General features: G+C 43.1%; 1 protein-coding gene across 5 annotated transcripts; it reads right to left on the reverse strand.

The window, feature by feature from the left end:
* Positions 1-43: 43 nt before the first annotated feature.
* Positions 44-27,505, reverse strand: MIS18BP1 (MIS18 binding protein 1). 5 transcript variants are annotated; one of them, XM_075150680.1, is made up of 16 exons: positions 26,543-27,501; positions 23,667-23,792; positions 22,065-22,573; positions 20,242-20,318; positions 18,093-18,223; positions 13,998-14,088; positions 13,437-13,600; positions 12,060-12,226; positions 10,992-11,100; positions 7,988-8,867; positions 6,907-7,079; positions 4,521-4,663; positions 2,233-2,384; positions 1,490-1,574; positions 791-852; positions 44-585 (listed from the first exon to the last, which is right to left on the reverse strand). In XM_075150680.1, exons 1-16 carry the CDS (start codon positions 27,108-27,110, stop codon positions 543-545), a joined length of 3,480 nt encoding a protein of 1,159 aa, XP_075006781.1. In that variant the 5' UTR covers positions 27,111-27,501; the 3' UTR covers positions 44-542. The 5 variants fall into 5 exon arrangements, 4 of the variants coding, with proteins under 4 accessions (XP_075006781.1, XP_075006780.1, XP_075006782.1 ...); XM_075150679.1 differs by having other exon boundaries at positions 795-852; positions 26,543-27,500; XM_075150681.1 differs by lacking the exon at positions 791-852 and having other exon boundaries at positions 26,543-27,500.
* Between the last annotated feature and the right edge of the window lie 176 nt (positions 27,506-27,681).

The following is a 27,681-nucleotide window of genomic DNA, read 5'->3' on the forward strand; positions in this document are numbered from 1 at the left end:
ACTTCTCCCCCCCAAAGAGTCCGATTCATACATGAGTAAAATAAGCTTGTCCTTTTTTATTACATTAAGGAAATGTAAAAATTCAAACTCTCAGTAGAGGAAATTAAAAAGCAATTCCAATTAGTTACAGACTGTACCATTATAAATTTATTGTACAGCCATATTTCAAAAGATATTTTATCTTAAAACACATCAAAACTTGCCCATAGTTGGTATCAGAGTACATTTCTCCCTCCCCCAGGAGAAACAGGGCAACGGAAAGGAGGAGCCTGGGCAAGAAAGTGCCCTTTTGTACACATGGAAAATGACAAACATCGCTGGATAGGTGGCAAGATGAGAGTGGTGTTAAAACACATAAAAATGCTGCAGGTCAGGGTTTCCAAACTGAACTTTTAACTTCACAGGAATACCATGTCAGAGGGGTGGCCAAACCCCTTTGCTTCATATGAGAGGAGCATAAGTGTTGAACTAATAAAATCCACAAAGTTCATTAAACAGAAAAATAGGAGTCATCCTGTTCTTCATCTGATGAATCTGCTGCCTCAGCCACAAAGAGCTTCCCTACAACAGAGGTCTGTTTCACTTCTGCAATAAGAAAAACAGGGGGGATCATTAGTGTGTGCGCCCGAGCTTAAAAAGCAGTTACAGAAGGTCCAAAAAGCAAAGACGCTTATGAGAAACAGACTGCAGAAAAATTATTAAACGCAGAGACTGCAGACACCCAACAAGGCAGTGGCGATGTGAAAGTAAGTGAAGGAGCCTGAAGTGAAAAAGGAGAAACAAAGAGTACTTACTTTTATCGAAACTGAACTTGGTTCTGCGTGAAGCTGGCGTACCAAGCACACCTCCAGCCTGATAGAACGGACAAAAAGGCTCTGCTCAAACAGCTGCTTCAGCAGCACAGGAATGTCAGAACAGCTAGGGGGGACTGGCACAGACTCGGATTTACACTGGAATTAAGTTGCCCTATCGCAACTAAAAATTTAACTAAAAATTTAAACTGTTCGACTACCACAAACGCTTTCACTAAACTAGAGGAACAAACCATTTTTCTGTTTCTGGGATCTCAGCTTTTCATGGAAAAGTCAGAGAAATTACAAAACCTAGGATACTGAAGTAATAAATACATAAATTCAGGAACTATCTGATACAAGGTGAGAATTATTGTTTCCTTTCCCATTGTACAGAAGACTGTAACAGGAACTTAATGTACCTAAAGATCACAGAACTCAAAAGCAGTTACAAATCCTGAAAAAAAGCAACATATTTAATCCTGACAATAAATAGCTCTTTTCTAACAAAGAGAACTTTTCCCCAAGAGAAGTAGATATAAAATCCAGAAGTTTGGGAGCAGGTAGAGGAGGGATCCTGTTTGCCATCTTGAATATACAGAACTAGTCTGTGATCCCGGGATTCTTCTGCCTGCTGCTTAGCAAAGCTTTGCATCGTTAAGGTGGAACTAGGCAACGTTCAAGGAAACCAGCATTACCGACTTCTTCTTGACATTGTCCCAAGTGCCTCTGCTGCCCCGCGTGTTCTTCTGCATTCTGAACACGTGCCTGTCGTAATCCTTCCTGTGGATGTAATCAAGCACGTTAGCATCGCTGGTGTGCCGCCTACAGAATCCGCTGGATACAGTTAAAGGCATTACACATACAGCTCTAATTCAGAAAGAAAATTAGCATGGCCATTAAAAACAGTTGTTGGTCAATTAAATATAACAGCAGCTCTGGGTGTAACAACACAGAAGTGCTTAATTAGATCACATGCTGGAACTCCTAACACAAGTATAAGACAAAGCTTCATCATCTTCCCAGATGATGTTAATTTCTTGTCCATTAGATAAAATGCCAGTTACTCTGCAAGTTTCAAGATTATTCCAGTTTCAGTAAAGCCTGAAGCAATCGGTTTAACAGGTTTAAGACTCAAAATGAGGAGAGAAACCTCTGCTGAGGCTGAAGCCCAAATCGCTACCTTCTCCAAGAGTAAAAGGCCATGCGGTTGGCATTGCTTGTGTTGCCCACAGTGGCTCAAACTGCACGCGCTGTCAAAGGAAAAAGCTTTCTCTAAACAAATCCCTCAAGGACTGCAGGGTTTACTACGCTTGCTCTAAGTCTGGAACTGAACTGGTGTCCCAGTTCCGAGAGTGATCTTTCTCAGAAGACAAAAAACAATCTTGGGGAAAATGAGAAAGGAAAAGGTTAGCAGAGGGACAGTAGTACGAGTTCCTACCTGTTGATGGGTACCAGCATACCAGGGCTGATATGCTCACACTGAGGGGTTTTCACCATAGGGAAGACAGCTGAGGAAGGCGTGATCGGCTTGTCCGTAAGTGCAAAGTCGTCATCGTCATCATCATCCTGGCTTCCCCGGAACGTTGGCAACTACAAAGCCACATCAGAGCAATCAGTGACCTGCCCTTTTTAACAGAAGTCTGCTGAAAAGGCTTCTCACGGGTCTGTCTCAGAGTGGCAATAGGACACAGCCTCTTCACGACTCTGCGAACCTTGGCTGTGTCCCTCTTCCCCAAAGGGAAGAGTCCCAGACTTCCTATTCTCTCCTCAATAGGCAGCCGCTCCATTCCCTGGCTCACTTCAGTTGCGTTTCTGACTCCACTACGTCCCTCTTGAGACGCAGAAGCCAGCAAAGTGCACAGTACACAGAACGCAGGTACGCAAGGACTCGACATGGCAGCCAAATGATGCCTCCATCTTGCTCTTAATACTCCTCCTGTTGACGCCCAACATTTTGCTGGCCTTTTTTGGCTGCTACTACACATTCAAAAAATAATTTCCGATTAAAATTACAAGCTCAAAGCTGACCATTACTGCTCAGGAGGAGGATTTCAGGATTACTCAGTGAACTTCTGGTCCATCCATTTGAAAAGAGGAGAACTGGAAAGGTTCAGAGAAGAACACCACAGCTGATCAAAAGCACAGCAGGTCCTGGGCAGGAAGAGCTGTAACTGGCATCAGGAGTGAACGGGGACCAGAACAGCTGTTCACTGTCTCTTCCCCATGAGAAGAGGAGGACGCAGTCAGCAGGTGCAGGTTCAGAACAAATAAAAGATTATGCTTCTTCACACGGCAAATAATTCAGCTCTGAAACTTAGCACAAGAAACTGCAGCTGTGGAGAGTCCGCACAGGTTCAAGGAGGGGCTGGAATAGCTTATGGAAGGGGAATCCGCTCATGACTCCTAAATATACAGAATTTCTCCCTGGAGATACGCCTCTCACCATACACTACAGAAGGAGCTTAGTTTCTTTTGCACAGCTCAAGCTAGGCAAAACAAATTTGAAAAAAAAAAAAGAAAAAAAAAAGACAAGAACCCTTTTGAATCACTGGCTGAAATTGTATTCTATGAAAAGAGGAGTCTCCTGGGGAACCCCTCTGCAGAAACAGGGTGTCTTGGACATGGATGCATCGATTCTTTCATAGCCAATCCGCTCAGTCCTGGGGATTTCTCCGTAGCACACTGCAGTTTATAGAAAGCAATGAAGGTACCACTGCTTAAATGTTGACTTCCCAATGAGCCATGGCGTTACTCGACTTCTGGATGCCTGCCAGAATAAGAAATGCACTGTTGCTACACAGAAAACCCACAAAAGAACAAACGTACCAAGAGACATACAGGTGCCGACCGGAGTCCCTGCTGGAACTGAGGCGCTAGTGTTAATAGGCAGAGTCGGATAATGGCAAAAAGAAAGATGCGTCATGAAATATACTTCAAAAATTCTCTACAGGGAAAAAAAATTAAATTACTGTCTTGATAAATGAGTGGCTTTTTCCTTAAAAATGAAAACAGCGTCTTAACTAACATCTAGAGTGCACAATCGCGCTTCACCACAGCCAAGCGGAGGTTTATCAGGGAGGTAGGCAACGCTCTCCAGCTCTGGTGCTGCATCTGCCGGTGTGCTTGGGGGCTGCACGTGGAGCGGAGGGGAGGGCACCCCTCCTGCTCTGGTTACTGCAGGTGAGCCTCAGCAGGGAAACGGGGCAGCTCTTCGGCCAAACAGGCAAGGGCCAGGGCGAGAGGGTAACAGAACTCCCAAAGAGAAACCCACCCAGACAGCATCGAGAGGTGAGTGGTCACCTCTCATGTCATGTGAGATGTGCTGAAAGGAGAGAAGGAAAACAATCCTGTTAAGTATCAGCACGACTTTAGAAAGTACCCGGTTCCACAGCACAAGGATCCAGCGGTCGTCCCCAGGACAGCGCTACCACTGCACAGCCAATGCTCAGCATCAGAAGTTCCTCCCACACAGAGGCAGAAGGGACACCCCTCCCACAGCCTGGTTTTACACCCCCATTCAGCAGTAATCCTTGGCTGCAGAAGCCACATTCCACACGTTCTCACTGCCGGCAATCGAAGTATTGCAATAACAAATCCAGGAAATAAGCTTCTTCCCCCAAATCCACAAGATTTTATCGATGGAACTGAACCAGCAGACTTGTAACACACCCTTGAAATACCAACCAGAAAAGCATACGCATATATCTGCTGTTTTCCCAGATTTACCTTTACTCTTCTGTTCTGAAAGGGTGTCGCAGTGAAAATATCATCATGGTTGTCCTTTGGCAAATGGTCCAGGAAATCTCTCATCTGCTCCTTTCTTTTGAAGGTTCCCACTTTGGCAGTTATCATAACCAGCTCTTTCTTATCTACATGAATCAAAATATTAATTGTTCTAAGACATTAGTTATGTAGCATGGTTTTAAAATTCGCTAACTACATCAATGCTAGTGGTACGGTTCAGTCTCTCCTTTGTGGAAGTGTTTTATGGCTTCTTTGCGATCCTTTGTGTTCTTACACAATTTATGCTTTCAAAAAGAATTTCTCTACCACATCTTGATCAGAAGCTTACTCTAGAGCCTTACATAGCCATTGCAAGTGTCTTACACGCATCAGCTATTTTATTGCTGTTTTAACAGAATTATCCACGCATCTGCATTTCAGAGACAAAAGACACCAAGATGTATCACCCATGTCAAGAGGCATAAAGTGCTCAAACAACGGCTCTGCTGCCCAGAGACCAATTTAGCATCCTCGACACGAGGTTTATGGAATGCTCATCTGAGACTTTGGCATATACAGCTGTATCCTTTGCAAACCTTAATCCAATTACCACGCCTAAACAATGAGCCACTAAACCTACTTGAAGGAAAGAAAGGACTTTGTCACTTCCACTGGCGTACGTATTCCTATCCTCTGCTTTCCGTTACAAGTGACTTTCTGGGCAAATTTAGAAGAACATCTTTCCAGTATCCTCATCTTCAGACAAAAACTAAAACAGCTGCTTACACAGACAGTCAAGTAAAGAAGAAAATTAATCCGCAGTTCACAGACTTTCAGAACAACAAAGCATTTTTGTACCTACGCTAAGATTCATTGTTAACAGGATGCACTCGCCTGAGAGAGAGAGCCAATGAACAGCTCCTAAGTGCCAAGAAGGATCCTTCCTAAGTATCGTGCAGGACTGAATTCAGTCCTTTGCTTTGCTACAGTCATTTTAGAGTGTCTTAGCATTCAAAGGCCCAGGTGAGTTCGAGAGGTCCCAAACATTGCTTTCCTCAAAGTAAAAAAAAACCCTTAAAACCACTGTGACAGACTGAGCCTTTACGAACGCTCACTAACCAAAACAACTGTGTCGTCTTAACAGAAGAGTCTGCAGTCTGAAGTCTGGTAATGTCAAATGCCAGGGTGAAACAGGAAGAAATTCTCTGTAGGATATCAGCAGTGGGGAAATGAACAGCAACATTAGAAAAAGCTTTCATAATCACAGAAATGCAGGGAATTTTGATACCAAAATAGTCAAAATGAGATGGTTTCTATCTATGCTCCAAAGCGCTTGAGAACAATACCACCACTATCAAAGCCAAATAAAATTCATTACAAAACTCACGCCCAGCAGAATCTCACACAAATTCTGTAACTGCAACAAACATTTCAAAGAAACATTCAAGTAAAAATAAAGTGCATTGTCTCACACTTGAACCCTTAGTCTGCTGCTTTTCCAAGCCTGCACAAAATCACAGTTCACTGACTTTAAGGGCAGGGAAACCTACTGAGATCAGCCAGTCTGTTCTACGGTTCGGAGGCGACAGAACTGGAGTCAAGCATTCCCGCGTGAAGTCCAGTAACTGTGAGTAACCTGGATCACCTCATTTGGACAGAAAAAATGATTTTAATGCTTTCAGTAAACGGAGACCGATGCATAGCTTTAAACACTGAGAAACATCACCAGAGTTGTCCTTGCCCACACTTAACACTTAAAGCTTCAGCTTCCAATGGCCGAGTGATGGCATGTCTTTGTCAGCTGGAAGAGTTGCTATCAAATAGCTTTCCTTACCTAAGCACTTGCTAAATCATTGTGACCACCTCTGTGTTCAATAACTGGAGTGAGCACCTTCTGCCTTTCACTTCAGGGCATACTTGCTCTCCATAAACATGAATTACTGACTTCAGAACTGGACAGAACAGTAACAAGCACGTCAGGGCCAGACACCAGTGAAGATAACTTCCCTGTTCTTACTCCACACTGCCCTTAGTGCGCACAAGCGCCCCATGATCCTTTTTGGATCGATAGCTCCTACAAGTAACTCGTTATCTACTAGGCCTCCAAGAGCCTCTTAAGATATAAATAGCTATTTTTGCTTAGGTGGCAAAGCTAGTTTAAGTCTTCCCATCATGCCAAAAACAAGAAAACTCTAAAAATACCCTTTCTCTTCTTGTTACTTCAGTCATTTATGCCATCCTCTGCAACAAACCTTTATACTATAGAAGATAACCACCTTCACTGTCAGACTCTGATGTGTGTTTATGTCTGTACCTCCCATTACATAATAAATACTGAATTTAAAATTATTTAAAGACAACAATATACCCAGAACCAAGATGTTGGTACCTTTCTGTTCTGGTTTTCCTGAAGTGGTGGTCTTCTTGGCATGCGTTTTGGAACCTTTTGCCTGTTGTTCTTCTACATACTTCTGGTGGCATTCTTCAGCAGAGTGAGACCCCACCGCCATGGCTACCTCCACCCAGAAGCCATTCCTGTGCTTTGGAAATGAAGCAACGGCCCTGCCAAGAGAGCAAAGCCACAACCTTCATCATGCGGAAGAACCTGCGCAACACTGCCATGCAAACACCCAGAGACCAACTGCCCTTCCTAGAAAGGCCACTGTGCATTGGATGTAGAGAATCTTGCCTCTGGGGTCTTTAAAACGTGCAAATTTATTTGAACAACTGAAGCTAACAGCTCTGTTACAAGATAAATTTCTTCCGTATTTGCAGCAGGTCCTCCCCCCCCCCCCCCAAGACGCAAGCTTATGCTTTTTCAGGGTTCTAATCTAAAAGAAGCAAAACCAAAACATGGTCATTTTATTACTTCATGTATGTATTAAATACTGCCCAGTAGCTTAAGTAATTGGACAATGCATTAAACATTCTTGCAATTAATCTCCCCTTTGCAAAACTTAAATATATAAGCACGCCATGTTTAACATTTTATTCCATCAGGGGAAAGAATATGCTACCTCTGACTTACTGTCTAAATCATAAATATGAATATTTTTACCATATTGTTTACCTACTCCTGTTTTTCAGTTTTACTCGTAGGAATGTTTTTCACTTCTAACAAGATTAAGTATGTGTTTTTGAAAAACAGGTAGAGAAGATTCAAACAATTTTGCCTAATATCTGTGTTCCTCTCACTTTACACTGATGACAGTGGTAGGGGCTGCTATGGGCTCACGCATCTACAGTTATTTTAGAAAATACTCAGTTGTCTCCTTTATTTCACTATTTTTTATTTTGTTAACAGAATTTATTTTGTAAGAGGGAACTGAAACGTAAAGGAAACCTTTAAAATAACGTGAAAGGGACTGAATCTGAAAAATCCAAATTCAGACCATCCAAACCCTCCAGTACATTATGCCTCCTGATGTCCGAGGGAATGTTCACCCTGTGAAGACAGGGCAACCACTTGCCTGTACAGCTTCTGTAATTCCTTTTCAGACCAACCATCAGTTGCCCTTGGAAAAAGTTCTAGAGATTTCTGCACCTTTTCCCTCTCGGGTTCTCTTGATTTTGCTGCTGAAGACTTGGCAGTGTCAGAAACTTTACGATTTGTTTTTTTATCAGCTACTTTTGAACTCTTTTGTTTTACTTGAAATTCCTCTTCATCGGTTTGGGGCTCAGTGTCAGATTCAAGCAAATACCTTGGAGGGTTGATTCTGCTTCTTGTCCTCATTGCCTTATCAGGCAGATGGGAAGTACTAGACTCACTAGAAGGTGTTTTTCCCTCAAGCAAATCAGAACCATCGATGGATTCGGGCACACTTTGCCTCGGCTGCACATTGTGGGAGACAGCAGAGTGTTTTACTGTCCTTCGTTCACACGGCACCTTGTTTGCATCATCCTGTGAACTTTTACAGTGAGAAGAAGATTTAGAGTTTTGAGTCTCTTTTTTAAACAAAGGTTTATTTTTCCTTTTGATAGACAGTGGGATATCTTCACTGGATTCCTCTTCCTCACCTTTGCTTGATGATTCTTCTGTTAAATGCTTGTGTTGAGGAAGTTGTTTGGCTGACCTTAAAGAGTACTTGTAAGCCTGCGGATATGTTGTCAATTCTCCATATTCTGTTCCTCTCTTTTCCTTTGTCATTCCTGGGATTCTGCTATTAGAGTTATGTTTGTTTAGTACATCATTATTTAAGGCAGTCAGCTCAACAGAAAGCTGTGTTTTAATTTTTGTACTATCGACTGCACGATCACTTTCATCATCATCTGAAACAAAGCGCCTGGCCTCCTTGCTTCCAGCGGACTTGGTTTCTCTTTTGGAACTTACTCCTTTTTCATTGTTTTTCCCTGAAAGAGAGGATGTCAGTACAATATCACACGTTGTAATGCAAATCATGTTCTCAGACAAGCAAAGACTAGCCTGCTGCAGGATGCCATGCATCCCGCACTCGTTAAGATCTGTGAACTCCTTTCTGTTACAGCGACTGTGGTCTGCAGGAAGAGCCAAGCAGCACACCTCCAGCGTTCTGCAGAAGCCTCTCCCCACATCAACAGAACACTAGAGTTCTTCAGGACAAGGAGATATTCTGTTGAATGGTCGTGGTGGGATACAGAAATAAATTAAATGCTGCTTCCCTCCGAAACACAGCAAAATGTCACTTAAGAGAGAAATTGGTGATGCTAGGAAACATTTCATCATGCTCTGTACTGCCCGCCCCTTCCCCGTTTAAGAGACACGTAGCACAGGTTATCTGCAACCCATTTCCAGAGATTTACCTGACAGATAACGATAAACTCATTTCTGCTGTTAAGGGATGTCCGTAACTTTGCCAAACATGACTGAGTTAAAACAGCACCTAGTGAAGCTGCCCGAGATCGCTACGCCTCCTTTCCCATACGTGTATCTTGGAAGGATTAAGTAAAGGCCTTCTGCCCTCACACATACACTCCTATATATTCGGGATTAAATTCTTCAGGAACAAGAGGCGACGTGATACAGACACGAGAGCAGGTCCCAGCAGGCAGGCTGCTCCTGCGCATGGCAGTCAAGCAGCAGAGAAAATCCATTCACACATGACTCTTAGACGACAGAGGCCGCACCTCGAATCCTGCGTTCAGTTCTGGGCCCCTCACCACAAGAAGGACATGGAGGTGCTGGAGCGTGTCCAGAGAAGGGCAACGAAGCTGGTGAAGGGCGTGGAGCACAAGTCTGATGGGGAGCGGCTGAGGGAACTGGGGGTGTTCAGCCTGGAGAAGAGGAGGCTGAGGGGAGACCTCATCGCGCTCTACAACTACCTGAAAGGAGGTTGTAGCGAGGTGGGGGTTGGTCTCTTCTCCCCAGTAACAAGCGATAGGACAAGAAGAGATGGCCTCAAGTTGCGCCAAGGGAGGTTTAGATTGGACATTAGGAGAGATTTCTTTACTGAGAGAGTGGTCAGGCCTTGGAACAGGCTGCCCAGGGAAGTGGTGGAGTCACCATCCCTGGAAGTATTTAAAAGACGTGTAGATGTGGTGCTTAGGGACATGGTGTAGTGGGCATGGTGTGTTGGGTTGACGGTTGGACTGGATGATCTTAGAGGTCTTTTCCAACCTTAATGATTCTATGATTCTATAGCATGAAACCAGCTGTAAGCGTTGAGTGTCCCTCTGCTCAGAGGGAGTACAGCCAGCAGTGGGGAGGGGTCCTCACGTACAGGAGACGTCCTGTTCCTGCCCAGGTCGCTCCCATGACAGACTACCTCCAGGCGACTAAAAGAATTAGGATTATCAAGGCTACAAAAGGGAATGTGAAAGTATTGAGCAGATAGAGAATAAAATAGTAAACGCAAAACGGTGCTAAAATGCTATGACTGAGGTTATAGCACTAATATCCCAAAAGCTTTATTTGAGCTACAAATAGCTTTTCTGCAGGAAACATTACAGTTGCTTTAAAAGAGAAACTTCTGCTTTATATTTACATTTGTTTCAGGGTTCTATTATTTCCCAAATTTTATTAAAAATAAAGATTTTAAAACTCTGTTAATACTTTTTTTTTTTGCCTACGTAGGCATTTCATTTATTTTAATTCATCCAGCTTAAAAAGTAAAGCCAGACCACCAGTTCACTGGACTGGTGAACTCCGCTTCTCTTCAAGTCACATACAACAGCTATCTTGAGAGATCCAAAGTACAGGAGCAGACACTTCAAAAAAATAGTCCTTTCATTTCAATTTTCAGAAAGAAATCTGCATGTTCCCATGATGTAAATAAGGAAGTGATTTACAAACGTAATTTATATTCGGAGCTGTAGAATTAGGAAACTATGCAATAATGCTACTCTGATAATTCTTTGTAGAAGAGAGAATTGACCATTAAAAGATGTAAATAATTTCTTTGCATTAACAGGACATCACCATACTGCTCCAGCACCCAACTCATAATCCCACTGATTCTAGTCAATAACTTCAAAAAAAGAAAAAAAAAAATTTTTTACCTTTACTTTGGCTCTTTGGTGTTTCTTCTGTTGTCTTCATTACTTCCTCTTTTTTATTCTTCTTAGAGATGGAACTGGTCTTTCTTTGGGATTTTTCACTACTGAACATCTTCAAAATAAAACAATTTAATCTAAACTTCTGCAAGAGATTACATATCAAGCCTACCGACGCCAGCTCTGAAAAAGCCAAATGTTTACAGGATGGGTAGATTTAAAAGTCACCTATATTGACCAGTATCTACTAAATACTATTTGATGAACACAGGTGTTTACACAAGTGCATGCAACCAGAGCAACTTAGCCACACTCCCTTTAAATGTCAATATTCTAAAACGCGAATTAAAATCTTAAGACCTAGAACTGCTTGAGTTGGTGGTAAATTGGGCATTCATCTTCACTGCTGCAGCTGATGACAAGCGTTAGTACACCCCCCTTCCATAAGGCCAACTAATCTGAGAGATTAAAAACCAAAAAAAGCTCACAACCACCACCGAGAATGCTGTTTTCCTTCACTCGTTACCAGAATATTATCAAGAGTTGCTTAACGTGTCATAATAAGTAAGAACAGCACACCCCAATCAAAACTGGGGTGACACGAAATGAGGAAGTATCTGGTCCTAATGAATGTGAAAGCCTACACAGGAAGGGGAGCACGGAGCACAGCACAGATTAACACGCGAGCTTACCTGCAGCGCTGGCATCCTTCGTGTCACCGAACACCGCGGCAGGGACTCAGCTTTACAACATTACAGAAAATGTCTTACTTGCGACCTCTGTGACCCAAACCAGTACCTCTGTGCAACTTCCCGTTTGATATAGTTACCTTTCCAAAAAACACTCATTTTTCCAGAATTAATTCCCCATTATCCCCATCTTACAGACAACAACAATTATCTGATAATACAGAGATTAAGACTATTTTTTGTTTGTTTTAAAATGTTTTTATGTTTTCAAGATTTCCTGCCTCTTCGGGTACTTAAAAGAGCCGGACTCTTTCTGTTAGATACCTAGCCAAGTTTATTCATTATATTTAAGACACTTAAGTAACAATATGCAAAAGACACTTACCATGCTCAAATAATCTATTCCACCTTCTTCTATAGTAACATTTAGTTTCTGATCAACAAACTCACGTTGCCCACACCAGAAACTTAATGGTGGTTTAACAAGACGGCCACTACGAGTGTAAACTCTGCTGGAGTCATTCAATATGGAATTGTGCTTCGGCGTTGTATCTACAAGAGAAAACAAGAAACGCACTTTTGTCCCGAATGTTGTATTGAAAATTCAGCTTTGCAGACTTCACAAGCATAGGAGCAGTGCTGTGTTTAAGCTCATTTGCTCTGACTACATGGAAAATATAAAATATACTACAATGTTATGTTACTCTTTTAAAAGTATTCAGGTTAGAAATAAGCATACCTTAACATGATTGAAGTAATAATCTTCACAAATTACAAAATTTACTGTTGTGAACTTTTTATTTTTACTTTGTTTAGAAGGTTATAAATACATTAAAAGTCATATAGGGAAGCGGACTGATAAAGAAAAGTTGTCACACTGAACAAATCCTGACTGTAATGAGAGAAAAAAAAAAAAACAGTTTTTATAGTGTTAGCAAGAAAATCTGATTACAGTATTAACAAATAGTACAATGAAGTTTGGCCAAAGCCCTACTGCAACCTGTGACAAGATATTAAAAAGAAGTCAAAGTTAAAAGCAAAAGCTATTAGTGTCCGTAACAAAGCTAGGATTGCATTACAGGCAAAGAAAAAAAGGTGGATCAATAGGTTATGGCTTTACAACCGTTTCCTTTAGAAACAAAGCCAACGTAATGAATTTTTCCACAATCCATTCCATCCATCCCCAATTGTTATCACACTCTATGCCTCAACTGTGGCAAAAATATTAAGATACCGTAAAATAAACCTGCTCAAGGACTTGACATGAGTTAAAACTAACCCAGCTCAAAAAGGGGGTGGGCACTGCAGGGGAGGAGTCCCACGGATGGAGCCTTGATAGAGGTATTGCATCCCACAGGCGTCCCAGAAGGGCTAAGAGAGTACGTTATGCAAAATAGCAACTGGCAAAAATTAAGTCAAGTTTGCTGTCGGAATAAACAGCTCTGGAGTCACTGCCTTCCGCTACTGCGGACCAAAACAGACTCCTGCGTCCTTCCCAAGGTTAACCCTCAGGACAGGCCCTGAACACTTGCTGTAGCTGTTGTACATCAGCAAACCAGCAATAAAGAAACAAGTCAATGCTCTTGATCACTGCAGTCTCAGTGAACACAAACAAAAAACTTCACCCAACTAGTTTGTTACCTCTTCCGTACAGCCTAATTAAGATACAAAACAGACAGACGTTAGATATCTTTTGCTGGGGAAAACAGCTCTCAAAACAACCCCAACTTTTTTCCAAAGAAAAGGATTATTAAATACTCACAAGCGTTTTCATCATTCGTCGGTAATACTTCATAGGTGGTGTTTCTGGTTTCAGGATTTTTTACATCTCTTGCTGAGTCTCCTGCATTTTTCAACACATCTGTACCCACCACTGAGTCACTCTTGTCATTTTCATCCTCACCAGTATTTTGTTTTCGTTCTTTCCTAATGATTTGGAGTTTAAGAAAAGGAATAAGAAACATTTGGAAAAGCTGCCCTTTACCAACAGACTAACTTAGGTCAACTCAAAGTTTTCTCCTCATCTCAGCGAAAGCCCCACAGCACAGCGCAGCGGTACTCACACAGGCACTGCGAGCCACTGCCTCAGGGAAGGCCTTTGCTTGTGGTTACTCTAGGGCTATGTAAACAATGGAACAAAGCCAAACCAGTATAAAGAAGAAAGGTAGAAGGGTATCCTTCCAAAGCAGTGACCAGCGTTTGCCTGGAACACGGTCTTCATGCACACATCTACAGTCTTTTATACTCCTCTAGTATAGCATTCTTAAAAAGCAAAATCCCTTAGAAGAACATTGCAACGAAACAGAACTGCCAAAGAAATTACCTTCTTCTTTCCTCAAGAAACTCTTCAACATATTCCTTCCACTTTTTGGAAAACCCATAAGTAAATCTTTTGATGAAACGGTAGGGAAATCCTGTTTGAAACAAAAGTAGCATTAACAACAGCTGAGCCATACTTTTAATCAGAAAGGGTAGAAATAATGTCCAGTACAATCATGGTTTTGTAAGCACCTCAGCAGCTCACTACATCTTTGAAGGGTAGAGAGAGACAGGTTTCCCCAGTTTAAGAGAACAGCATACTTCATAGAAAAGTCGACCAAGGGGCCATTAATTACAGTCGTCAGTGTCCGGAGGCAGCATTCTAGTTTCCTGGGAAGCAGGAGCGTAAGCTTTCCCCATTCATCTAGCGGGGCCGGCACGTGGCTTCTCTGCAGAGTGCCAGAAGTCCCTCAGAGCCTGAGGTTTTCGGGATCCGGCAAGGTCTTACCGTATCAAGGGAACTCCCCTTGGAAGAAAACTTTATTTTGCTTTGAATCAGAAGCTGTTCAGTCAAGAGCACAAGACTGTTCGTGAGGCTTAGACAAAGAACACCTGCATCGGGATCAGGTGCAGTGAAAGTATCTAGCAACAATATTATAAACCTGGGAAGTTCTTGAGGTAGTACAGATACAACAGAATGACTTTAGTTTTGTCTCTGAAATTGGAAAACAACCATAAAACCAAATATCGATGCAAAGGTATAAGGTAATCTTTTGTCGCAACAGACAAGGAAAAAAGCATCACTTGAGCTCCAGCCTTTCTGAGCAAAACATTGGACGTTTAACACTCTCGTGGATACCAGGCTATCACGTAGCTTCTCATTGACAGGACAGAACCTGTACAGATGCAGGAGCACAAAACCAGCATTGAGCCACCGCTTGCCTGCTCACAATGTCTAAAAAACCAGCAGCGTTCAGCCTCTGACACTGAGTCATGGGCTACACAAGAAGGGCCTGCAACACGTGATTAGAAAACAAGCTTAAGTAGTAGCCTATTTATCTGAAATTCTGGGAGGCAGTATCTTTACTGGAAAGCATTCAACAGGCACAAGAGCCAAAAAAAAAAAAGAAAAAGAAATCAAAGTGTTAATCTTGGGAGCTGAAAGGCCATTAACATCAGCCTGCACCAACAGCGAGTTCCAGGAGAACGGGAAATGAGAAAGGCACTCTTCCATTAGTTTATTTAGTGTACAACCAAAGGCCCATCTAGCCCCAACCAGGGAAAGGATACTGACAGTAGAAGTCAAAGAAGAGTCTAGAAGCAAGGCAAGTATACAGGAATATTCCCTCCAAGCAATCTCCCAACCTCCAACTGAGAAATCAACACTGATTTCTATGTATTTAAAAACCCTAAAGGAATTTGTCTTCCAGGAAATTGCTCAGTCTCCAATGGAACTCATCTAAAACTTCAGCATCTACAACATCCTGGTAAGGATTTCCACAAATGATGCACGTAGCATGAAAAACTTTTTATTTCCCCTCTACTAGGTTTTTTTTATTTCCTTTATTCTGTTATTGCAAGAGACTACACACAACTGATCTTTATTTACCATCTCCATTCCCTTTGTTATTTCATTAACCTCTCCCACACCTCCTCCCCAGTTTCCTGTTCTGCAGGCCAAAAAGTCTTAGCTTAGTTTGTCCTTTGCCCTATGAAAGCTTTTTCATAACTTTAAACACGTCATTCTTCTCCACACATTCCCTACTTCTGCATTCTTTTTGAAGGTAGGTTGTTGGGGTTTCTGCAAGAAGGGGAAGGAAAGATGTGGAGTTGTACTCAGTCCTCAAGATGTTCATGTATCATATAGGTTTACAGCCGATAGCAGCTTTTTTGTTCCGTTCACTTTCAGTGTTCAAGTTGTTTAACTGCTAGTGAGCATTAAGCTGACCTCTTAATAGAACCATCTATCAAACCCCCCAAACCTCGTTCCTCAGTTTCTACAGTGAACTGAGAGTCTTACAATCATGTATCATCATATACTATCATATGGGGGTTGGACGAGACGATCTTTAAAGGTCCCTCCCAAACCAAACTATGAAACCACTCTGCGATATATGTAACAATATGCTTTCGCCTACCACCAACATGCATCATTTTAAAATGATGAAATTCATTGATAAATGTAATGCCCATTCTGAAGCTCTTATGACGTGCTTTGCGGACAGCACTCACCCTCACCATCCTGATGCGACTTAGCAACATCAGACTACAGCTGCTGCTTCCCAGCTCGTCTTCTTTTCTACAAAGTTTATGAATCTGCTCAACAGCCCACATCATTATGGGATTCTTTTTATTCCTCTTGTTTTTATTGTTATTTAAACCCACAGAAGCTCCTCCCCCTTATCACATAACTACTTCGCATCCTTAGAATCCTCCCAAGAGCCCTTCCAGAAGCCCAAAGTCTAGGGGCCCCATCAAAGAGGTCTTACACCATTGTAAGGCATTACTTCCTCTATAGCAGCACTGTAGATGCCTTCCCCCATACCTCACTATCTGTACATCCACCGATCCCACTCATTATTACAGTTTCTATTGGTTTACCTCATAGGAATGCCAAATTCCACATTCCTTAATTTCAGCGGACTTGGGAAACAACTTAATGCTCTTACGGCAACACATTTCATTAATAATTTCAGCGCTTTGAAGAGTCACTTGGAGTATCGGTACACATCAGTCAAATATTTTCCACAGGCAAGTAGTTCTGCACTGGTGCAGCGTTGTTCACAAACGGATGGTGCCAGTGCTGGCAGTGCCAGCCGTTCCCGGCTGCCAGTACCACTGGCTTAGGGAAGTCCTCAGGTTAGACTTCAGATGTGGCATTTCTCCTCTCGACCTACGTTAGCTTGTCTTTAACTTTTCTTTTGATTCGTATATCAGCAGTGAATCTGTTCAGGGTATTTCCAGGGTATTTTCCACACCGCCCCTATGATGGTTTTTTTTGTGTGTTGGGGGATATTGGGAGGCGAGGGGGAAGCTGAGAAGGAAGGACGTTTGTCCGTAAGGGCTAAGTCCGAAGATCAGAGGAATTGACCCAGCACAGTCCATTAACTCTTAAGCTTAGGAAACCTCTGTAGTACTTGAGCCACTCTGCTCTGTCTTGCTGTCACTTTTCCTTCTCAGAATATTAAAATAAAAACAAATATAAGTATTTAGCAGAGGAACTAATAAAAAAATTTAAGTCAGAGAGCAGCCAAGTCAGGTATTTATCAGAATGCATCCCAATACTGCAAATGAGAAGAAAAAATTAAAGCCACAGACACATCTTTGGATGCCTTGTGCTGGGCCTGAGAGAGCAAAGAGTGCATATATGCTCCTTTAAAAAGGGTGTGATCATGCACACAAGGCAATCTCTATTAAGGCAAGCATTTATTCCATCTATGCCACAGATGATCTTTGCGTTCCTAGAGCTGCCTGTAAGCACTAACATGGCAGTTCATTTACTAGTGAACACGACAGAGGATGCACGTGAAGCAAGAAAAATAGAACAAAGCCTAGCCTAACTTTAACTTTGTGTGTAAATTAAATCTCCTTTAAAATTCCACATGCTTCAAAACAATCCAAAGCAGGAAGTTTTGCTGGATTTGGTATAACATACCGCTTGGACCCTAAAGATGGTTCAGTTTACTAAATGATAAAGCACTGACACCATAACTAGTCTGTCTCCAGAAATGCCATGTAGCATTGCGGAGCTGGTCGTTAATCACTGAATAGTAAGTCTCAGACAGAATGCGAACACCAGAGTAATTTCCGTAGTGTATAAACAATCTCCATTTGAATGTCTTAGCACTATTTAAATGCCAAAACATCGACCAAAATTACATAAAGGCAATCTTAACAAAAAACAATTTCCTTAAAAGAATTAGCCAACTTCGTGCTCCGAGAGCCCTCTCTTTAACTGCAGCACCCTAAAAATGCCAGCTACAATGAACATTAGATAGTATTTAGAAATCTGATGCTGGAGTCACTTTCCAGCATGTGCTGAATACCCACCGAGCCCAATTAACAGCATAAGACAAAATGTTCGCTTCAGCAGTATGTTCAATCGTAAATCTAAAGCCCTTCTCAGTTTGAAACGTTACATTAAGAATCATCTTCTTACCTTCTTTTCTCATTGAAGTTGAATCTATATTTCCCTGTAGCAAGTAGATACTGCCAGATGATGTTTTAACTTGGTTGTGTGCTATGCGTTCCACAATTGTATTGCTATGCCAAGACAGATCTTTCATATCTCTAAGACAGATAACATGAAGAACAGAAATAAAACATTGTTTTCACAGAAGAAGGAATTTAAAACTACAGTATTGATATTCCATATGAGACTGGCAGTGTTACATATTTTATGAGCGGTACAGACACTGGCAGGATGTGCTAGATTTTCTTTTCTTAGCTTGGAAGAGAAACAGTTCTGGCCTTGTCTAATACTTGGACAGGAGACAAAATGAATGTGTCAACTACTGCAAATGTTAGTCACAGAATATTAGCTTGACATTAGACTGCAGAAGCAAGATGGACTAACGGGCTCCATCCAGCTCATTATTGCAGTGATACCATTATGCAAGTTACAAAACTACCATTGTACAGGTCAAATGTATATTTTCCCCATGATTATTGTATTTATTTCTGACCTTCCTATTTCAAGACAAGAACAACTGAAGAAGGAGCCCTAATATGTGCAAAAATTGGAGTTGTTAAGAAATTATTAAGGGACTTCTCCATGACAAATAAAAAACAGACCCAAGAATTAAAGTAGAAAATCTACAGTGTTGGGGGTTTTTTTTGTTTTGTTTTTTTTTTGGTGTTGTGGGTTTTTTTTTTAAATATACTTTTACAACAGTAACCAACAGACCAAACTACAGAACAGTATTAAGGACTGAAACCCAAGACGACAATGAAAACATTCAACTGTATAACTTGTCACAAAATATTAACAGCAGTCAATTCAGAGGGTCTATAAACAAATCAAATATATTATGTGTAAGCAACATGTATCAGATACACACCAACACAAATGAAAAGAGAACATCTTGCTAGCAGTGAAGGGTGCAAAGCGAGAGGATCAGTTGTTTCCATACAGCCATGAAACAAATGTCAATTCCTACTACAAATCCTACCACGGAACATGTAGCCTCCTGACATCTCTCAGTAAGCATACTGAATTACTTCCTTTCACAGTGCTATTGCTGTGGAGTGAGGTTCTGAGTTTTCAGTAGATAAGTAACTATATGTTAGGTAGTTACTAACTACAGAAATAGCAGCATGCTCTTCTCCTAGGGTATATTCTCACAATGTCTTCAGACAACTTTATGCAAGCTAAATCACTCCTTTGTTCTGACACTTGTTTTCCTGATCTTATAGCTATTTGAATACAATCTGACCAAAAACATAACCAAAAAAACCGCAGAGTCAGTTTTCAGGTGGATCAGCTGCTGCCATGGTTCACCATATAGCTGTAGGAGTAATAGTGCCGTCACAAATGATATGGCAGGAACATATAGCTGATGGCAGTCTGCACCAAGTTTGACTTAAAGCAGCCACAAAATAGAATTTTTGTGAAATTAAGCAGAAGCTCATAAGACCCCTAGTCAGCACCAGTTTGGGGATCTACTCGACAAACACATTTGTCTTTATTCCTCTTAAGCTCTTTCATCGACTCAGGACTGGACTTTGAAATAATTATTTAACCATTAGTTTTCTGTATGTAGGCACTCTGCCTCTTGCACACATGAAGGAATTCACCTCTTCCTTGATAAAGAAGTATAAACTATAACATCACTTTGTATTTACCAAAGGCCAAGATTTAGTTCCGTCAAGGTGCAGATCCCATGACCACCTAAGCCAATCTAAGCCAGGACAACCACGGTTCCTCCTCCCCCACCGTTCCTCAGCCTCCAGCCGTGCAGTCCCTCAGCCCCCCCGCGCCAGCTCTGCCGTTCTGCAGGCTCTGAAGCAAATGGGTTCGGCATGCTTAGTCAGAAGATAGATAACTATGTTTAAAAAAAATGGTAAGAGCTGTAAGCACTGTCTCAAGGGTTAGGATGCAAGCAAAGGGCCGTGTTCCCTGTGGCTGGGGAGGAAAGTGGCAAAAGTGTGTGGAACTGCTTCCAACAGTTACCAAGACATTCCAAGAATACAAGTCTCAAAGCTACAGCTATTCAGCCAGGCGAAGACGGTATAGCCTTTCCAGCTCAGATGCTGAAAGCCCACCAACATGTTTTACGTTGCATTTAAATCAGAAAACTTTTTCTTACTTCCGTTTTCCTTCAACACATATTGCAGTGTTACCATCCATCACTTTAATTCTCCAACTGGTTAGGCAGACATTTTTCTGTTACAAAAAGAGAAAGTCATTTTTAAATTAGACTAAGCTATGCAACATCACCAAGGCATTAGCAAAATAGAAATTAACTCCTGTATAGCTTGAGAAGATGATTAGGCACCATCCTCCAGACCAGAAAAAACTGAAAACAATCATTATACACATAAATGTTGAAGCATAATCAAGCTGGAATCTAATGCGCAAGTGAAGACAGGAATTTAAATTATAGAAACTTTGAGTAGTTTAATGTTGACTTTCAGAAGACAAAGTCATTGGCCAAGACCTCCAGCAAATCCAAAAACCTCCTCACAAAAAAGACCAACACTATGCCATACCTCTTACGCTTTGTCATTTGTCCTCTGTTACTGTTCAGGAAAAAAGTTATCCATGAAAAAATAAAATTGTATTTATTAGCTACGTTATTGCTAAAATTTAGACAGTATTAAAATGGCTGTATCTTGCGAACTACTGACACACATACAGCTGCAGTACCTTCATTTTGCATTAAATAGCCAGCAAGCCAGTTGCACTTGAGTTGCAGTTTGGAAAACTGCATGTGAAACATACGACTTTGTTTTAAAAAAAGCTTCTCGGAGAACAATTTTTTAACATCTGAAACTATCACTGTTTCTCCTCACAACCTCAGTTAATAAACTCCAGATCTTTTCTTTAATGATGTTCACCTTTTGACCATCAGCCTTGACTTCACTAAAGATCTTACTGATGGTTTAACCCTGACTGAGGAAAGGTACCTGACATGTAGAGCCAGCACCTACTCGATGTTCCGATCTGTAGCGTCCAATACCATCTCTTTCAGCACCTTCTACGCAGCTACAAACCTTTAATATTAATGGATATCTGTTCCTTATCTAAATCAAAGCTCATCATAAAGGTAACTTTTTTTTTTTTTAATATAGGAAAACATATCAAACATGCTTGACAACGCTGAGGGAGAATGAAACAATTAACTTTCGTAATTTGAAGAGGACTGCAATCCCACAGATATCTCCAGGGAACAAAGGAAACTCAACCCTTAGGAAGGTATGCTTCCACCAGTTTCCTAGCCTAATCACTGAGGAATGCGGCACGCTTCAAAATACACTGCTTTCCTTGAGATTTATTCAAAAAGTTGTAAATACTGCCAAGCATGTATTGAACTGAAAATAAGATCTGCAGGCTAGTCTCCTAGGAAAAGATTCTTGTCCCACTTAATTCATCAGAGGTTTGGATATTCTGTAGGAAAGCCAAGACTTCTACCTCACTATCAACTGTACAGATGCAGTTAACTTTAGAACCGTCCCTAGCCTACAGAAAGATCTCTCCTCCTTGGCTTTGCACAGACAGCCAAGAGCTGGAGTGGCCAGTGATTTGTTTCATGTCCATCATACCAACACATGGCAACTAACATATTAAAGAGATGACGTAGGAGGCTCCTTCAGATAGAGAACTCTTTCAGCCCATACTGTGGCTTACGAATACTAAACCAAAAGGCCTTCTTTTATCAAAAAAAAAAAAAAAAAAAAAAAAAACGCAATAAACCCCAACGAAAAAAACCCTGAACATTGTCACCTTAGAGTATGGGTAAAAAATAAATCCTTTTGATGGGAAAGCATTTACCAGTACAATCTAATAAAATAATAGTCCATTCTGAGCGCTCATTACTTTTGACAAGAAAAAAATAAGTAAGTCGCAACTATGAGCTACAAGCAACCCACAGGAATATATCAGTTGCCCTAAAGTATTAAGTTCTCCCACCTCTTTGTCTGCTTTGCCAGCAGCTTGCTCTGTATGAGGTTTATCCAAAGGGATCTTACAGCCTTCTTTCGGCTTTTGCTTCCTTGGAATGTGGACTTTGGGAGAAGAGAGCATAATACTACAAAAGCATTGTGAGGGCTTTTGAGAATTAGTCTCCAGTATCTTTTCTACTCCGTGAGCAGCTTGCTTGTTACTTGGCTGCAACTCTCTTCTGTCTTGATGAAGTTCAGTATGTTTTGCTTCTCCATTTCCCCACCTTTCTTCTGACTGATCCCCATTTTTAAAAGGGGCGGAGTTTAAATTCACAGAACTAGTCACTGTATTTTGAGACATTTCATCATCAGCATCCATTGATTCTATAAGGAAATTATCCTCATCATCTCTATCAGTGGCCACATACTCTGTAGGATCATTCCTGAGCTGCTCAGCAAAAGCAGATTTGACTAATGGCTTTTCTGTAGTTGTGGAAGGAGGAATGTTCTGCTTGATTGGGTTTGAAGGTGTTGGATCTGCCCATTAAAAAAAAAAGAGAATAACAAAGAAATTAGTGACATTTGAGAACTAATAAAACCACATTCATAAAGTTAGCTCCATTTTTAATAAGAGAAGGTTGTATTGATTAGCATTACAACAATTGTGAAAGCACTGCCTATTGCAATTGTTAATATTAACAGCAAGCCACTCTGAATTTGTTCGGACTAGCTTTTCCTCACCACCAGATCAATACCCCTCTGTTAAAGACTTACAGATATCCCACTTTCCCCCAAAACCAAGCTAATGCACACCATACCTATTAATAGTATATCTTTACCATTCTTCCTATCTTTTCTTTAATGAATCCTCCTTGCAGAGCAAAAAAAAAAAAAAAAAAAATCTGTTTTCAGAGAAAACCGACATCTCAAATATTTTCATCTTTCCAGACTTCAAGATCTGGACTTCTAGCCATGCTGCCGCTATGCTGGGAGCTACAAGCATTGGGGTTTGAGTTTTCAGATAAATTAAGTTCAGTTTTGAAGTTGAACACTACTAAGACTTTGGCATGCATCATTTTCTTCACCTGCATTTTCAAAACTGAATTATAGGACAGAAGCATATACAGAGTTGCTATCAAGTAACAGTATGAAAAAAAAACAAATACAAGAGAATTTCTCACGGAACTAAGCCTTTTCTCTTTATGTATTAAAAGCTAAGAGGAAAAAAAAAAAAACCAACAAAGAGCCAGCAAATAAGAGGTTTAGGATTTTGCCACCAAGTTTCACATTCAAATGGCAAAGTATCACACCTAGTCTCTAAAGAACTCTTAACCACATCAGGAGCCTCAAGGTAGATGGCTTTCGTTGTCAGAAGAGATAGTGCACTCAAACGGACTAATGATGGCAAGCTTCAAGGTGAGAAGCCCACAGCCCTAAACCATAAGTCTAATGCCATCTCCAGGTTTAAAAAGGCAGATTTGAAGGTTTCTTCCTCCATTTTCCACTGCATGCAGACTACAAAGAAAGAAGAATGATACTCTGCCAAAGCACGCAAGAGATTATAAGCAAGAACAGAAACCCTGAAGTCAAGGGAAGTTTTTGAAGTGTTTTTAAGAGCAATACCGAGTACCTTTTTGCTGCTGCTGCAATTTCCGCTTTACACGCAAGAAGAACTTCTGAGGGGATTCCAATACAAGAGGGTCTACAGCTAGTGCTTTCGTGTTTCGGTTCTCAGGAATCTGAGTGCAAAATAATTCTAGAAAACAGTAATACAAAAAATCTTGGAATTTGGGGAAGAAAAACATTTTCACATGGGGGGCAGGGGAAGCGAAGTACATATTTTGTAAGATACTAAACTGCACTATAAAACAATACGCTTTCTTTTCTTTCCCAAGATGGATGGGCAATGCGACCTTTCCCTTTTCATCAGGGGGTTAGCTGTTATGTTGCCTCAGCTGCATGTGAGAAGCACCCTCAGGTGTGTGTATGCATGTCTGGATGCAACCCAACCCACAGGAATCAAGAGGAGCTTGGAGGTGCATACACATGGGGTGTGTTTCATAGTATTAAGGTCTAACAAGTAGCACCAATACTAACCCCTTTTGATATTTCATCAAAAGTCATTATCAATTTGTGATGTGATGATGCAAGGGCAAAAATATACCTTTTGGAAATCCGTTGTTAAAAAGGAAATAAAACTTTAGGAGCTTTAACTTTTTACAAAAATCATAGAATGGTTTGGGTTCGAAGGGACCTTTAAAGGCCATCTAGTCCAACCCCCCTGCTGTGGGCAGGGACATCTCCAACCAGATCAGGTTGCTCAGAGCCCCGTCCAACCTGACCTGGAATGTTCCCAGGGATGGGGCATCTACCACCTCTCTGGGCAACCTGTGCCAGGGTTTCACCACCCTCCTTATATCTAATCTGAATGTCCCCTCTTTTAGTTTAAAACCATTCCCCCTTGTTCTATTGCAACAGGACGTATCAAAAAGTCTGTCTGCATCTTTCTGATAAGCCCCCTTTAAGCACTGAAAGGCCACAATAAGGTCTCCCCAAAGCCTTTTCTTCTCCAGGCTGAACAACCGAACTCTCTCAGCCTTTCCTCATAGCAGTTCCATCCCTCTGACCATTTTTGTGGCCTCCTCTGGACCCACTCCAACAGGTCCATGTCTGTCTGGTGCTGAGGACCCCAGAGCTGGACGCAGTACTGCAGGTGGGGTCTCACCAGAGCAGAGTAGAGGGGCAGAATCAACTCCCTCGACCTGCTGGACACGCTTCTTGTAATGCAGCCCACTGAGGTGTCAGCCGCACCGCTCAGCTTCGTGTCATCTCTAAACTTGCTGAGCATGCACTTGATCCCACTGTCTATGTCATTGAGGAAGATGTTAAACAGTACCGGTCCCAGTACGGACCCCTGCGGGACACCACTTGTCACCAATCTCCATCTGGACATTGAGCTGTTGACCACTACCCTCTGGATGCAACCATCCAACCAATTCCTCATCCACCAATCAGTCCATCCATCAAATCCATATCTCTCCAATTTAGAGAGGTATGTTGTGGGGGACCATGTCAAAGGCCTTACAGAAGTCCAGACAGATGACATCCGTGGCTCTTCCCTTGTCCACTGATGTAGTCACTCCATCTTAGAAGGCCACTAGGTTGGTCAGGCAGGACTTGCCCTTGGTGAAACCATGCTGGCTGTCTCGAATCACCTCCCTGTCCTCCATGTGTTGGCATAGCTTCCAGGAGGATCTGTTCTGTGACCTCCCAGGCACAGAGGTGAGGCTGACAGGTCAGTAGTTCCCAGGGTCCTCCTTTCTACCCTTTTTAAAAATGGGTGCAATGTTTCCTTTTTTCCACTCACCATAATAATGGTTTAATCTCATTTTTATTGTATCCAACAGAAATACTAAGAGTAACAAGTGGTTTTATGTTGCAGCACAACGACTTAGGAAGACTTTCTCTTATCTAACCATAAAACGAGGGCCCTGCCACCCCCGCAACTGCAAGTTCTTTTGAGAACCACTTGATAAACCCCCCCAGTGAAAACAGCATACAGCTGCCCATGCTAGTGGCCAAGAGAGGCTGAGCAGTTAGCCTAGTTTTCTGCAATTATGTCTTAAAATGAACACGGACAAACTAGGTAGGTCTTAACCCCCACCCAAAACTGGATAAAAGTTTAGTACAGGAGATTCATAAGTACTGTACTTCACACAGGAATACATGTAGCAATGAAGCATAACCCTTCTGATAAACCAGCTGGTATTTCATTGGGTCTCCCGCTCCAGGGGATCATAGCATGAGAATAACAAAGCACTACCGCAGGACATCTTCCTCTTTAAAATATCTCTGCTACCTTTACAGATACACATGCACCAGAAGGAAGCCATTCCTACCTGCCTATAGCGGCTACAGTACCTTACAGGAGGGGGCACAGCGCTCCCAAGTTCACGTAACGCCGACTAGTCAGACACAGGAGTTGCACTGGAAAAGTCATCAGACCGGAGTGCCCAGGGAAACCCCCCAGGACTTCAAACCCCAAACAGTTCTTCCACCTTCCTTTCTGTATTGACTGTAGGAGTAGTTAAAGTAATTGTTTGTTTTGATTTTCTTAACTCATAAAGTGTAGTTCTCTGTTGATGTTGCAAAGGGTCAATCCCATTCACAAACAGAACAGAGGGAGGAGTTAAAGCCAGACTGAGCGAGAAAGGGAGAAAATACCATGGGAGGGATTCCTCTAAGGTAAAGAAAGGGTAAGAGAAATCAACTATGGTACAGACACATTTTAGCATTAAAAAAAGCCTCTATCCAAACTTTTTTTAAGAAAAAATCCCAGACACCTGGGGGAAAACCAGTACTGGTACCAACATTTTTTACACCTATGAACACACACTGGCTGCTTTTCCCAGACCCTGGAGAAGTTGCAAGCGAAACGCAGAGGACGTCATACAGAGCTAAACCATAGATAGGAGACAGCTTTCCCGCAGAAGCAATCGAACAAACCTGTTTCTGGCCGGGTACACCCACCAGGCACCTCGGCGGGTCTCTGCCGACCTCCTGCAGTAGCAGGTTTCGTATGCCTTCGCCCCTGCTCCGGGGGGTTGAGGGTGGGAGTCAGGATCAGGTCGCTGCCGCAGCTCCTCTGCGGCGCCTTTCCTGCCGGCAGCCCGCAGTCCTGCTTCTGCCGCAAGGCCTTGGCCTTCATCCGCTGGAAGATTTTGGCCGGGGACTCGTGGGCGGGAGGCTCGCACGCCCGTCGCTTCAGCCGCCGCTCGGGGCCAGGGCTGGGGCCGGCCCGGATCTCGCCGACATGCAGCAGCTCCTCGCCGCCCGCGCTGCTCGCCAGCAGCGTGGACTGGAAGACGCCGCCGGCCGCCGGCCCTCTGGCGCGGCTCTCCCCGCGGGCCGCCGGCTCCGGAGCGACCTTGAGGGTGCCCTGACACCTCAGGAGCTCCTTCAGGGGGGTCAGCGTGCCCGCGGGGATGCTGTTGAGGGACACCGACCGGAACGGCAGCTCTCCCCGGCGGCTGGCGGGGGTGCCGGCGGGGCTTCGGGTGGGCGTCACGGTCATCTCGCCGCGGAGTCCGGCCGCGGCCTTCCCCGGCCCCTCACGGCGGGCCCTCGGCGGTCTCTCCCCGGCCCCTCACGGCGGGCCCTCGGCGGTCTCTCCCCGGCCCCTCACGGCGGGCCCTCGGCGGTCTCTCCCCGGCCCCTCACGGCGGGCCCTCGGCGGTCTCTCCCCGGCCCCTCGGCGGTCTCTCCCCGGCCCCTCACGGCGGTCGCTCAGTCGCTCCCCGCCGCCCCCTCACACGCCGGCGGCGCCCGGCCCCGCGCGCGCCGCGGCACAGCCCGCCATAGCTGTTAGAGGATTTGAGCGCAGCCGCTGCGCCCGGATTGGTGGCGAGGGCCCACGGCGTCACTGCCCGCCTGGGCGGGGACAATCAATGGTAGGGGGGGGAATGCTGCCGACCGGAAGTTGCGGAACGGCATTTAGGGAGATGGCAGCGCGGCCTTCTGCTGCAGCTCCTCCCCCCCCCCCCGGGGTGGTTCAGTCCGCCCCGCGCGGTGGGCGTGGCTCTGCCGCCGCTGAGGTGCGGGCGGCCGTTGGCGGCTGAGGGGCTCGCCGGGCGGGAGGGAATGGG

The sequence above is a fragment of the Calonectris borealis genome, chromosome 5, assembly GCF_964195595.1.
Source record: "Calonectris borealis chromosome 5, bCalBor7.hap1.2, whole genome shotgun sequence".
Taxonomy (NCBI): domain Eukaryota; kingdom Metazoa; phylum Chordata; class Aves; order Procellariiformes; family Procellariidae; genus Calonectris; species Calonectris borealis.

Excerpts from the sequence above, each read along its gene's own strand:
- MIS18BP1 (XM_075150679.1), bottom strand. The coding sequence starts at position 27,110 with ATGACCGTGACGCCCACCCGAAGCCCCGCCGGCACCCCCGCCAGCCGC. Across the intron at positions 23,793-26,542 it reads GTGTACCCGGCCAGAAACAG|AATTATTTTGCACTCAGATT; the intron begins GTTTGTTCGATT and ends ACTGTTTTCTAG. Across the intron at positions 14,089-18,092 it reads AACTTCAATGAGAAAAGAAG|GATTTCCCTACCGTTTCATC; the intron begins GTAAGAAGATGA and ends TGTTTCAAACAG.